The 13,114-nt window shown below is 64.3% G+C and overlaps 1 protein-coding gene across 4 annotated transcripts in view; it reads right to left on the reverse strand.

Annotated features, from left to right (window-relative positions):
* LLGL1 (LLGL scribble cell polarity complex component 1) overlaps positions 1 to 12,287 on the reverse strand; it is a 16,732-nt gene extending 4,445 nt beyond the window's left edge. For 2 of the 4 annotated variants that reach the window (XM_074320603.2, XM_074320604.2), the window contains exons 1-16: positions 12,098 to 12,287; positions 8,578 to 8,675; positions 6,431 to 6,512; positions 6,209 to 6,339; positions 4,944 to 5,102; positions 4,708 to 4,870; positions 4,494 to 4,629; positions 4,145 to 4,199; positions 3,827 to 3,981; positions 3,532 to 3,755; positions 3,274 to 3,341; positions 2,118 to 2,271; positions 1,940 to 2,044; positions 1,053 to 1,345; positions 569 to 716; positions 239 to 392 (exon numbers count right to left, since the gene is read on the reverse strand). In XM_074320603.2, the coding sequence (XP_074176704.1) occupies positions 239 to 392; positions 569 to 716; positions 1,053 to 1,345; positions 1,940 to 2,044; positions 2,118 to 2,271; positions 3,274 to 3,341; positions 3,532 to 3,755; positions 3,827 to 3,981; positions 4,145 to 4,199; positions 4,494 to 4,629; positions 4,708 to 4,870; positions 4,944 to 5,102; positions 6,209 to 6,339; positions 6,431 to 6,512; positions 8,578 to 8,675; positions 12,098 to 12,178 (2,206 nt within the window). In that variant the 5' untranslated portion in view covers positions 12,179 to 12,287. Of the gene's footprint in view, positions 1 to 238; positions 393 to 568; positions 717 to 1,052; positions 1,346 to 1,939; positions 2,045 to 2,117; positions 2,272 to 3,273; positions 3,342 to 3,531; positions 3,756 to 3,826; positions 3,982 to 4,144; positions 4,200 to 4,493; positions 4,630 to 4,707; positions 4,871 to 4,943; positions 5,103 to 6,208; positions 6,340 to 6,430; positions 6,513 to 8,577; positions 8,676 to 11,087; positions 11,109 to 12,097 lie in introns of those variants that run through there. The other 2 variants (XM_074320605.2, XM_088801863.1) reach the window with 2 other exon arrangements.
* Between the last annotated feature and the right edge of the window lie 827 nt (positions 12,288 to 13,114).

Genomic DNA, 13,114 nt, shown 5'->3' on the forward strand with positions numbered 1-13,114 from the left:
TTGGCACTGGTGGACCCCGAGCTCTCCTCCCCCAGATCTTGGGCTCTCAAGTCCCAGAGGCTCTGCTGGCTCACTCATCAATCCCGCGCCACCAGAAATTCCACGGGACAGTTTGGGTGGCCAAGGCACCCTGTCGCCAGCCCAGTAACACTTGCCAACCCCTGGAAGATGCAGTCCCTCCCCCTCCCCCACCACTGCCCATTCCCTAGATGCCAACCCGTGCCTCCCCTGGCCTCACCATCTCGAAGGAACGTGTCAGCGAAGTAGAGGCAGCGCACCACACCCGAGAGAGAGTCGTCGGCCGAGCGGGGCTCGATGCGGCGCTGCACGGGGGTCATCTCCACGTCGTGGGGGCAGGCCTGCTCTGCCAACTGCGCGTTGGCTTCCTGCAACTGGAGGGCCGTGGGGCTCCGGGACGCCATCTTCTCCCACACAGTCTGCCACCCGACATCCCATCACCCTGCCCCGCTTTCCCTGACCACCCGGGGGATTGGGGGCTGCTGCAGGGTGGCTCCGGGCCGGGCCCAGGCCGAGGGAGGCAGCGCCCAGCGGCCCGGCCCCAGCTCACCTTGCTGCTGGCAGTAGCGGCCCGCTTCCTGCCTGAGACGCGGCTCTTGCGGATGCGCCTGAAAGACTGGCGCAGGGACTTCTTGAGCGACTTGACCCGGGAGAGAGGCCCCTCCATGGCCAAGGAGTCATTGGGGTGAAGCGTGCACCTGGGGGCAGACAGGTGCCAGCTGTGCTACGGAGCAGCCCTGGAGCAGCCACCGTGCTGCTACTGGCCCACCGGGCCAGGTGTGAAGGGTCCCAGGGCAGGATGCCCAAGGCCCTCCTGTTGCCCCGCCAGCCCAGCAGCCAGTGGGCTCAGAGCTCCAGCTGCACCGCACATAAGGACGCAGCTGCCAGAGGCAACGGAGCAGCGTCGCCTCACCAAGTCTTACAAGGGGCAGCTGAGGCGTAGGCGGGTGAGGAAACACCAGGGGTCCCACAGGAGGCCGGGCCAGGTGGAGGTGCAGACCCCATCTGCCCGCTCTGGGCCCGCCCCCACACACCTGGCCAGCACAGGGCTCTTGCGCTGGTAGTCAAAGAGGCCAAAGCCGTGACTGGTGCCAAAGGCCACGAGGCTCCACTCGGTGTGCAGCGTGACAGCAGTGACGGCAGCTGGCGGCAGGCACTGAACCAGCACCCGGGGCTGGAAGCCAGCGGGCCAGGGCAGAGGCCCCGTGCGTGGGCTCAGCCGCTCGTGGCCCTTCCACGTGAAGCCCTCGCGGTCCTGGAGGAGGTCCACACTGGCCATGCTGACTGCCTGCTCTGACGGCAAGTCACTGAGCTCCAGCACCAGCACCTGAGCCCGAAGTCGGGGGGGTGAGAGGGGGTGTCAACATGGAGGAAGGGGCCACCTGTGCCCCACCTGAGCCTGCAAAGCCACTGCTGGGGGCAGGTTCTAAGATTATCTCCAGTTCATCCACTGAGCAAGCACTTACTGAATGCCGACTGTATACCAGGTCCCTCACTGAGCACTGAGGAACACAGTGATGACCAAGACCCATTTGGTCCCGGTCTTCCTGGAGCAAAGTACCCCACCAGCACCACACTCGTCTCCCATTTAGCAAGAAGCACACACTGAGTACCTTCTGTACACTGGAGAGTGCTGGGGGCACAGCAGTGACCGAGACCCACAGGTCCCTGCCCTCCCAGGGTTCACCTAACGGCTGTGCTCCCGCCCCGGCCCCAACCCTCCCTGTTTCCCTACAGCCAGTGCTTGGACGTGCAGCCCAACAACAGGCCCACCTCCCTGACTGGCCTGGGCCCGCCAGCGCCCCCTAGGGCCCGCTTCCCACCTCTGCACTTCTGCCCCTGCTGGTCTCCCTACCACAGCACCAGACCCTGCAGTTCAGGTCCACCTCTTCCAGAAAGGCTGGGGACTCCCCGGGCGTACCTGGCCTGCAGTGCCAGCCACCACCATCTGGGCTGTGTACTTGCAGAGCGCCATCTTCTGCACGCCGAGCCGAGGGTCATCGCTGTAGGGGTCAAAGCAGCCCACCTGGGAAATGGGATGGAGTGATGACACGGGGCAGAGCCAGCAGCAGGCTCGGCGGGGCCGGGGCGGGGCCCACCTTGCGGAAGGGGGGCCAGTCGTCCTCAGCGGCCTGGGCCAGGCCGTCGGCGTGCTCACAGTCTGTCTGGAAGAGGCCAGCTGTGCTCAGCTTGTAGAGCGGCCGCAGCGCCACGCCCGAAGCGTCCCAGAACCGCACGGTGCCGTCCTCGTGGCTGCAGGGAGGCGAGTATCAGGCCCCGCCGGGTCCTGGCACACTCCCCCACCCACTCCTCAGCGACCCTCAATGAGCACCTACTGTGTCTGCCCGACACTGGCAGACTCCTATGCATACAGCAAATAGGAAGGACCGACAGCAAACACATTCTGCGTGCCTACCGCATGCCAGGCCACGTGCACCTGGGCCCTTCAAACATGGTGGGAAGGTGTGGACGTAATCACCAGTGTGAAGAGCAGGAAATGGAAGAGGGGGTAATCCAGGGAACAAAGGACTAGGAGGTTCTGCCCCCACTGGGACATCCAGAAAAGGTGACCAGCGGTGAGCCGGTCACAGAGCAGAGGGCTCAGCTGGGGCACTAGGCAGCCATGCAGGCTGCCTGCAGGAAGACTGGGAGGCCGGGAGGAAGCAGAGAGGAAGTGGGGGAAGAGCAGGCAAATCTGGGTGTCGCCTCAGGTGGGAACGCCTGGCGTGAGGACCTGACTCTGTGTTGCTGGCTGGGAAACCCCTGCAGCCCTGAAAGCCACAGGTAAGAGTTTTGCAGCAGGGGAGGGGATGCAGGACTCAGAGGCCCACGGGTCCCAGCACAGGCAGGCAGCAGGGGCAGGGCAGGAAGTTGGGGCCTGAGTCACCTGGCACGCCAGTGCCCGCCAGGCCCAGCCGGGCTCTCCAGCACCTGCCCTGGGCAGCTCAGCGTGGGCCGGCCCAGATTTTCCGGTCCCAGGGCAGGCTGGGTAGGTGGAGCTCAGATCCAGGCCAAAAGGCAGGGCAGGGACGGGCTTGAACCAAGGGCTAGGAAGCTACATCCCAACCCACTCTGTAAAGAGGGTGACCAGGTCGCACCAAGAGCCAGGCCTGAGTCACTGGGCAGGTCAGTGCCTGCCTGTCCCAGGCTGCGCTCTCCCACACCTGCGTGGGCTGCACCGGCCCCACTTGCCCCCCCCCCCACACACACACGTCACAACTGTGCTTGGCCATGGGACTTGAAGGTCTGCCCTACCCGGTCAGCAGCAGCCCTCGCTGCAACGGCTCCTGGGCCAGGTTCCGGCCCCCGGTGATGGGCCAGCTCTGGGAGGGGAAAGCGGAGATGTCAGTGGAAGGTCAGGACAGATGTCTTCCGCCCTCACCCTGAGCTTTGGCCTCAGGACTGGATACACCTGTCACATTCCCACCTCCAGGCCGAGGCCTGGGCAGTGCCCTTCCCCAGGAACACCTGCCCTCCCCAGGACCCCACGCGGCAGGACGCCCAGGTACCCACCGAGGCACTGGAGGCAGGTGGAGGGCTCTGCTGCTCGCCAGCACTCACGATGCGGGACCACAGCTTGGCAGGAACGTTGGCGACGTGGGCCGAGCAAGTGATAGCGGACGAGTGAAGTGGGGCCAGGTACGGAGCAGGCACAGCTGGCCAGCCGGGCGTCTGCAGGTCCAGCACCACCAGCTCCTCCTCGAGCAGCACGGCCAGGGCCTGGGGCTCGTCGAACTCTGTGGGACAGGGCGGGTGAGCGTGGCCACGGGCGGTGCGGGCACAGGGTCGGGCAGGGCAGGGCACACACCGTCCTCGGGCCGTGTGCTGTGCACCGTGAAGAAGTCAATGATGCGGGAAGTGAAGTCCAGCGTCACCAGGGTCTCGGCCCGGAGCACGCTCACACAGTGGCGGTCACCATAGCTGGCACGGGGCATGCCGCCACTGAAAATGATAAAGTGGCCCCTACACAGGGGCAGGGGAGCCACGTGAGCCACCTGGGCCCAGTGCACACACTGCTCGCCCCGGAGAGAGCGTTACAGGACATCCGGTGCCCGAGAGCGCCCCCCCCCCCCCCCGCCAGCCAATGCAGCCCCCGACCCACCCCTGAGAGCGGCTCCCTACCTACCCAGATTCACAGTTTCGCCACAGAATCTTATTGATGGCTTTGCAGGGGAAGGGGCCTGGAGGAATGGGACAGTGTCAGGCGCACTTGCTTGCCCGGAACAGAAGAGCTTCAGGTCACATCTCTCACCCGTTCTCCCATTCCCACGCTGCCCCTATCACTCCTGGCCTGGAAGCTGCTTCCTGCCACCCCGAGGGGAAGGCCCACCGCCCCTGACTGTGCCCCACCCCGGGGCTCTCGCCTTCGCGGATGTGGTTTGGCTTGCCACCTCGCACAAGTTCTCCTGGATGTCCCCGCGTGCCTGACCTTGTGTTCAGGTGGAGGGGCTGGCCTCAGCCCACCCGGCACTCACCGTACGGCATGGTGGCTGCCACAGGCTGCGTTACCGGGGAGCTGCCGGTGTCCACAGACCAGATGGCGTAACTGCCATCGCTGTGTGAGCTGACCAGCGTGCTGCCACTGCGCTCCCAGCACAGGCTCTCCAGCTGCTGTAGGGCAAGGCGGACAGGCGTGAGCAAGGCAGCTTGTACAGAGGGCCCCGCTGTGGGCCCGCCTCCCACACACACCTGCTTCCCCAGGAAGACGCGGTCGGCGCACTGCGCAGCCTGGTTCCAGATGAGCAGCAGGCCCCGGCTGTAGCCGATGAGGACCTTGGTTGGGTCCCGCAGGTGTCCCTGGAGGGACTCCACGGGGCCGAGCGCCTTCCCGCACCGGTAGTCCTCTGGCACGCTGCAGAGGGAGCACAGTGAGCCAGCAGCACGGCCCAGGCAAGAGCAGCTGTGGGAATCCACCTGCCTCTCACCTTCGCAGAACCTCATCAGGGCCAAGGGTCTGCCCCTCAAGCAGCATCAGGGTGGGAACATCCAGGAAGAAGACGCTGCCACCCTCAGTGCCCAGGGCTGCCACGTCGCCAGCACCCACTAGCAGGACCACCGTGATGCGGGCGAGGCTGGGGGGGCCACTGCAGGAGACAAGAGGCGGGGGGTGAGGGTGTTGGCCCACCGCCCTGCCGAGGAGGGCGCGGGGGGGCTGAGCCACTACTGTTAGTTCATGAGGGCCCCTCCGTGCTCGCTAGGGCCTGATCATGGAGTGGCTGGTGAGCCAGGAAGGCAGCGGTGGTGCTGTGGCCATCACTCGCTCACTCAATTATTCATCGCTGTCGGCAGGAAAGGGATAAAAATAGGTTCCCCAGGTCTTAGAGACGCGCTCCTGAGCTCCTCCCACCCACCAGGAGGCAAAGGCAGGAAGCAGGCCACCGCCTGAGCCAGGACCAGGAGATCCAGGACACACGGCTCTCCTGAGACCCCCCCGGAACCCCGTCACCAGCCCTCTGGGTAGCCCCTGACTCTGCAGGCAGGCCCCAGGTCACCCACGCCTGAAGAGGCCGGAAGACCCCAGGAATCCACCCCTGGGCTAGGGCTGGATGAGGCTGCCATCCGGCCCCCAGCAGGAGCAGTCCACGCCTCACGTTCTGCAGCGTGAAGCACTCACCCACTCTGGCCATTTTAGCGAGGCCCGCGGGACCAGGGGCTGGGAGGCCCTTACTCTCTCACATGGACGGGGTCCAGGCCGTTCCGGGCGCCCTGCTGGGCATCCTATCAGCAACTCCAACAGCACAGCCCCACAGGACCCTGCTTGCCACCAACCTGCCCTTTCACCTGTGTACACTATGGCCTGTCGCCTCACCCCCAACTTGCGACAGCAGGGGATCCCTGCTGCTGTCAGCTCAGCTTAGACCTGCCCCCGCCCCAGACGCCTCCATCACTGTGCAGCCCGTGTATCAGGTGAGAGACGTCTGGGACCCAATGCACACCCTGCCCTCCTGCGTCTCCTGGTGCTCCAGCGGTCTTGTACCCTGGACCCCACCTACTGACCGCGGGCTCAGCCAGAACTCCCCTTCTGATACCCGCCAAGTCCATTAGCACATCTCAGTGAAAAGGAGTCCAAATGCTGCCTTCTGGGACCCAGGCTCAGCTCACCGTACCCCACCGCCCCAAACCCCAGCCCCCAGGCAGCTTCCCATCTCCACCATGCCCGCGGCTGGTCCCCGGCCAAGTTCCCTCGTACCTGGCACCGTCAAAGCCCAGCCGACTGGGCGGCTGGAAGCTGAGTGCTTCCTCCAGGTGGGCGCAGCCATTATGGTGAATGATCTCCCAGAGATGCAGGCTGCTGTCATCCAGCAGGGTCAGGAGGCGGCCCTGGTGGGTGAGCAGAGACCAAGACTGGGCTGGTGGGCACTGGGAGGGGCACCTGGGGGCCACGAGCCAGCTGGCGGGGGTGGAGGTTTACCTGGCCAGGCAGGAAGTGCATCTGGGTGACAGCGGCCATGTCTCGGTGCAGGCCCGTGAACTCCACGCCGGGTGCCCCGTAGCTGAGGGTGATGGGTTAAGGGCAGAAAGAAGCAGGTACCCAACCCTCCTCTTTTTCTAGGACCATTCCGATGGGCCCCAGCCAGGCCTGCGTCACCAGGAGCCCTCCAAAGTCCAGGTGGGCCCCCTCTCTGAAGAAGCACCATCCTGCACCCCAAGGTATCCATCCCCAGGCTCAGAGTGCAGGCTCCACGCCGCTCCTACCAGCCGTGTTGCGGTACAACCGTCACTTCCTCACCTGTAACAGGGGCACTGACGTCTACCTCGTGGGGCTGACACAGGGCGCGTGAGAATGAAAACATGGCCAGCACGCTTGGCCCAGGCCTGGCACACAGCCAGCGCTCCGCTCTGTCAGCCTCACAGGTGTCTGTGTGCACGAGAGTCAGCCCTGCAGGGCATCACAGGCACGGATGCCAGGCCAGGCCTGGGCAGGGGAGCCCAAGGCAGAGCAGAGTGCAGGTGCCTCTTCCCAGAGCCCCAGGCCCAACCCCAGCCATCGGTGAGGGAACCTACTTCCCTCCAGGGCAGGCAGGCAGCCAGAAGCCCCCGCCCATGAAACACACCAGCACACAGAGGCTTGGAGGGTTGGGTAACCTGCTTCAAGGGCCTGGCATCACTGCCAGGGGCCCAGCAACTCCAGGTCTGACGGTGGACGAGCGGGGCCTATGGGGCCCCAGAAGGGAGGGCGGGGAGGGGTCAGCGGTGCTGCCTGGGGACAACGCAGGAGCCAAGCCGTTGCTTGGAGATGGAGCTGGGATTCCCTGCAGGAGCTGGGAGAACACAGAAGAGGGGACAAAAGAGAGGGCAAGATGGCTGGGCGGGAACCAGGGTCACCAAGGAGACAGGCTAGCCTCGAGGGGGAGGGGTGGCTTCTGTGTCCAGGGCCTTCTTCTCCAGCCTCAGTTTCCCAACCCATGGCTCCAGGCCGGGGTGGTTTGGGGGAAGGAGGGAAGGGCTGGGAGAGCTCTGGCCTCCTCGGAAGCTGTCTCCCAGTCTGTACAAGAGGCTCTTTGTGAGCACGAGCAGCCAGTGCCCAGGACAGACCAGCACACCAGGAGGGCCAGCTCGAGAGGCTGAGACGCGTGGCCTGGGGCACTGTGACATACCAACTGCAAGGACACGACACACGTGTGGGCAGAACAGCACCTTGAGGGGCAGGAGCAGCAGGCCAGGAAGTGGGTGCCCACGGGAGAAGGGGGCATCTGGCCGAGCCACAGCCCCTGAAGCAGGTAAGGTCAGCACCTGCGGGCTCAGATGCCCACTTCTGCCTGGGATGGCCCCCAGCCAGGGGTGGGGGGATGCCGCCCCTCCCCCGCCCCTCCGCTTTACAGGCATTGACTCACTTTGTGTCAACTGATACCCCCAACGGGGACACTGAGACCCAGAGGGTCACACAGGGAAGGGTGGAGGTGGCTGTCCCTGTCCAGGGAGCCACCAGACACACCGTACCCGGCTGCCCTGAGGGAGAGGCTTCCCTTTGGGCAGTGGGGGTGGGATGCTCCATGGCAGGCAGGGAGGCATCAGCTGTCTGCGTGCCCCCACCCCACCCCCATCCTGCGCTCGCAGGGAAAATGCCCGCTTTGTGCAGCTCACATGGCCCATTGTGCGGCCGCCAGCATCCAGGTGGGGGCTGAGCTGCGTTCACCAGGCAGAGCCTGGCACTGCCCCCAGCCCCTCTGATGAACACACGTGTCTTCAGTCACACACGTATGTGCACCCAGTCATCAGGGCAAGTCTGGCTGTGTGACCCTGGCCCACCCACCACCCTCCACAGGTGCCGTGATCAGCCAGCCCCAGGGCCGGCCTCCGATCAGTTGCTGGGACGATGGATCACAGGGTCGCCGAGGAAACTGGCTGGCTGAAATGCAGCAAGGGACAGCTGTGGCCACTGCAAGCTGCCCCCCCACCCCATATCTCTGGGAGGAGGTACCCCAGGGCAGAAGCTCTGCCAGCCTCCACCAGTATCTAGGCACCTACCACAGCCTCCCAGCCTGGGCCCTAAACAGCACACCGGGAGCTACAGGCAGGTGGTCCTCACAGCCCGAAGGCATGACCTGCAAAGGATACATCTTGACGGCCCCAGATCTGGTGCCAATGGCCATGATGCGAAGCTCGGGGTCAAAGGCGAGGGCGCTGGGCTGGTTAGGGAAGCCATGCTCCACAGTCTGTGGGAGAGGGGAGGGCATCTGTCCAGGCACAGCTGCACCCCGGCCTAGCCGAGCCCACCCACGGCAGCCTTCCGGTTCTGCCGCTGCTGCACACTGGGACACAAGCCGGGTCTACCTGGGCTGTGCCTGCGTCGTGAACCCCGAAACGGGCAGTCACCCTCCAGCTGGTATGGAGGGTCTGAGCCCCTGGGCCCCACCCCGGGCCAAGCCACCATCCCTCTCAACACCTGTCTCCACCCCACTGTGCACAGGGCCCTGGCAACAAACAAAAAGGAAAGACAGGTTCAAGGAGCTGCAGGCACAGAAGTGGACCCCATCTGCCTCAGGAGGTGGGGTTCCGCACCCCATTCCTACAGGCACAGACTGAAGCGTGGTGAGGCCCCATGCTGCCTGGGGTCCCCCGTGAAGTCCATGGTGCTCCCCAGACACCGGCCCTGTGTGGAGGTCAGAGGCCAACCCCTAAAGTCATCTAGACAGAGGCTCTAGACAATGTCCACAAGCCACCCCTAGTCCTCAGACTCAGAAACAGGGAGACTGAGGCCCAGGGAGCGTCCTGCCCAGACCCTGAAGGTATCACCCACCTCCCAGACTTGGGTTCCACATCTGGACCTGAGGAACATGATTCCCACCCCATCTGTGGTGGGAATGGTGTGAAGGGGGCCTGTGCACTGGGGGTGTCAGTGGAACAGCTCCCACCGGTCCTCTGCTCCCGGCTGAGCCAGTCCCAGCACAGACTGGCCCTGCCCCACCAACCTGACATAGGCTTTCCTCCGTTGCCCACCCACCCAAGGTGCTCCCACTCATGCCCTGAAGCCAAGCTAGGGGGGCCCTTCCATGGGAAGTCTGCACCCCCAGCCCCATTCTGAACGCCAGTGTGGGGTACCACTTGTGCACCACTGGAACTCCCGACCACTGCCTCAGCAAGACGCACATTTTGTAAGAAACCCTGGTTCCCGGGCCTGTGGCCCCAGCCTCCCTCCTGCCTCAGCCCATCCAGGCAGGGACGGAGCCCTCTGGACAGCTGGCGTGGCCTTGGGCTGCTCAGCACTCTCCAAGCCTCATTTGCCCACCTGGGCACTGGGGGCAGTGAGTCCACCTGAGAACACAAGCAGCCATTCGGCTGGCAGTGAGGGCAGCGTCCCTTTCCCACCAGCACTGCCACGCCAGTGCTGAGCCTGCCCATGTCTGGACCGACTCCTCCTCTGCTTGGGACGCCCCAGGGGCTGCCAGCTAACTATGAGTGAGAGCCACGTTCTCACAGCTGACCCCTTTCCGCCTACCACGCTCCTCCAGCTCACTTGACTCCAGGCTCACTGGCCTTTAGCTCTCCTCCAATTTACTGGGCAGGCTCCTGCCTCAGGGCCTTTGCATCTACTGTCCTTCTACCTGGAATGCACTTCACCCTGCACTCCCCATGGCAGGCTCCTGCCCGTCACTCAGGTCCCAGTTTACTCAGCCCCTCCGAGGCCCCCAGAAGCCGCCCTGGCCATAGCAGCCATCCGCATCCGCACGCCCCAGGCCATCCCCACTTTATTTTATCCATCGCACTGGCTACCATCCAAACTGCTGCATCTTTTACTCTTTTGTTTTGCCTTTTCACTGTCCCCCCTCTAGGACATTAGCCCCCTGAGTGAAGAGGTATTTGTCCCTTTTGGTCACTTTGGTGTCCCCTGCACCTAGAAGAACTCACACCCAGTAGGAACAGTATCTGTGGACATCCCACAGACAATCTGTAGGCAGGGCTGGGTGTGGACAAAGTCCACGCTTGCCCCTGACCTGCCTCCCCCACTAGGGAACCTGGGGCCTACTCTCTAGTGGCCTCCCACCACCCCGTCTGGTGAGCAAGCCCCTTGCCCAAGACCACCCTCTCCCAGCAGTGCTGCCCACTCAGATTGGGACCTCACTCTCCTTAGGGGGAACCCTCGCCTTCTGCCAACCCAGGGCCAGCCAGGGAGACAGAACCTCCCCACCATCTGTCTCAGGTCCCCACTTCACATCCCCACTCACTGGCCGAGGAAGTGACACCTTAGCTCAGTGCCTCCCCATCACTCTTCTCTCACCTCACAGGGGCTCACCCTCATAGCCACCCGGCACAGGAAGGGGGGAGTCTGGGAGCACCTGGGCACCAGCCCTCCCTCTAGGCCCCGGAGGCCACTGACAGGTTCTCGGTCCCCAAGTCTGAGGCTCCTGGCAGCCCCCCACCTGCCCCAAGAGATGTCCGGGTGCCTCAGCCACTCCAGGTCCAGCTGTCCCAGAGCTCCCTACTGGACAAGTCTCCTCTGGGGCCACAGCAGCCCCTCAAACTTAAAGTCAGATCCAACCAACAAAAGGACATAAGGACAAAGTGCCCCAGCTCCATCTGGGACTTTGGGCAAGTCATCGCCCCTCTCTGAGCCTCAGTTTCCTCACCTGCATGATGGGGAGAACAACTCAGATCCCCAAGAGCCCTGAGGACCTGTGCAATCAGAGGGCTTCGAGGCCACATCGGGCACTCTGGGAGGAGTTAGCCAGGGGAGGCGGGGGTGCACGCTGCCGCACATCAGTGCAGAGCGGCAGGGACTGACCCGCTGCTCCTACCGGGCCCATGTGACACGGAGCCAGGGCTCACAGCAGGGAGGAAAATGGCCCCATTTCACAGTAAGGGAAACCGAGGCCCCATGATTTGAAGTGCAGTTGGGTACACAGCCCTCGGCAGGGCAGGGCAGAGTCTAAAGCTGTGGGGGAGGGAGGAGAGGAACATGGAAGGGATTTCCCAGCCCCACCCCACCCCCAACATCTGCCTCCTCTCCTCATCCCTCCTGCCCCGCCCGGGTGCGAAAGCAAAACAAACCCTGAACCTGGCTGCCCCAAGGGCTGACAGGGCTACGGAAGAGCCCCCAAAGAAAGAGAGCTAAAGAGACAGAGAGTGAGACGGAGTGAGAGTTCGAGAGACCCCACGGACATATTGAGGCGGAGAGAGGCAGGCAGGAAGAGACGGGCAAAGCCTCAAAGATGCTAAGACAGAAATGAAGAGGCCGAGAGGTGAAGGGAAACAGAGGAGACACACAGGGACAGAGGTGGACACACGGGCAAACACTGAGGACAGGGAGGCGGTCACAGTCAGGGGCAGAGACCCAGAGACATGCAGAGTCAGAGGACACAGACAGAGACGCAGAGACAGGGCCACCGAGGCCCAGAGACCCGGAGACGCAGACACGGAAAGTCAGCGAGAGACCCAGACCCACCCAGCGAGCGGGGCAGGGGCGGAGGCGGGAAGTGGGGCCAGCCGAGGGGACGCCGGGCCCCCGCGCCGCGCCCCAGCCCGGCGCCCCCTCCCCCCGGGCCCGACGTGGCTCCGGCTCCCGGGCCCCCAGCCCCAGTCCCCGGCCCGCCCCCTGCCGCCCCCTCCCGCCCAGCCCCGGGCGCCGCCGCCGCCGCACCTTGTTGAAGGCGAAGAGCTCCTGCTTGAGCTTCTCGCGCTGCGGATCGGCGCCCTGCCGCCGGAACCTAAACTTCATCATCTTGCGTCCAGCTGCCGGCGCCGCGCCCGCCGCCGCCGCTGCCGCCTGCAAGATGCGCCGCGCGGCCCCGCCGGTCCTGGGGCGCGGGCGGGGCGCCAGGCGGCCCAGGCTCGGGAGCGGGGCGGGGCCTTCACGGGGGTGGGCGCCGGTCGCGATTGACGCACCGTCCGACCAATGGGCACGTCCCAGAGCCTCCCGCCCCGCCCCTGCGAGCCAGACAATGGGGGAAGACAGGGCCCCGGTGCTCCTCCAAACTCGCGAAGGAACACCCGCCGAGCATGCGCTGAAGCGCGGAGCCTGCCGGGACTTGTAGTCTGCGAGCCAGGGCTCCAGCGCGGGCAGCTGGGGGACGAGTTTGGAGCGGGCCCCCGCGCGTTCCCGAGCTTGGAGGACGTTTTTTCCCTCCTCCAACGAGCGAGCGACGTGCATATTCAGGTAATGAGACAGCCCTGTCTCAAAAGCCACGAGAGTTCTGACTGGTGCAACTTTCTGGTCCTTCAGCCTCAGTTTTCCCCATCGATGCCATTGGCTCAATATTTTACCAGTTTCGTGGGACAACACTTTGACTGTTCCTCAGTGTGCCAAAACTCCTCCACCAACATGCTTTTTGCCCTGGCTGTGTGGTCAGCCCCCCGGGAAGGCCCTTCTCAGCCCCCAGCCCCTGGGGAACTCCTACACGGCCTTCAGGACCCGACATAAAAGGCTCTGTGTGGCAGGACATGGGATTCTTGGGAGTGCCACCAGCCAAAGAGAGGTACAGAGACCCAGCAGAGAGGAGAGGCCCTTTCTCAGGAGGTGGCAATTGGAAAGGTCCTGAGATTGGATTGTGGCTTTTCCAAGAAAGGGGAAGGGCCTCCCCTGTGCAGGGAACAGTGTATAAACAAAGCTGTACCCGGCCTCCCCTCTCGGAGGGACAATCGACTTGTCCCCACCCAC

Source organism: Rhinolophus sinicus, chromosome 12 (genome assembly GCF_057876585.1).
Source record: "Rhinolophus sinicus isolate RSI-liver-muscle chromosome 12, RSI-T2T, whole genome shotgun sequence".
In the NCBI taxonomy this organism is placed as follows: Eukaryota; Metazoa; Chordata; class Mammalia; order Chiroptera; family Rhinolophidae; genus Rhinolophus; species Rhinolophus sinicus.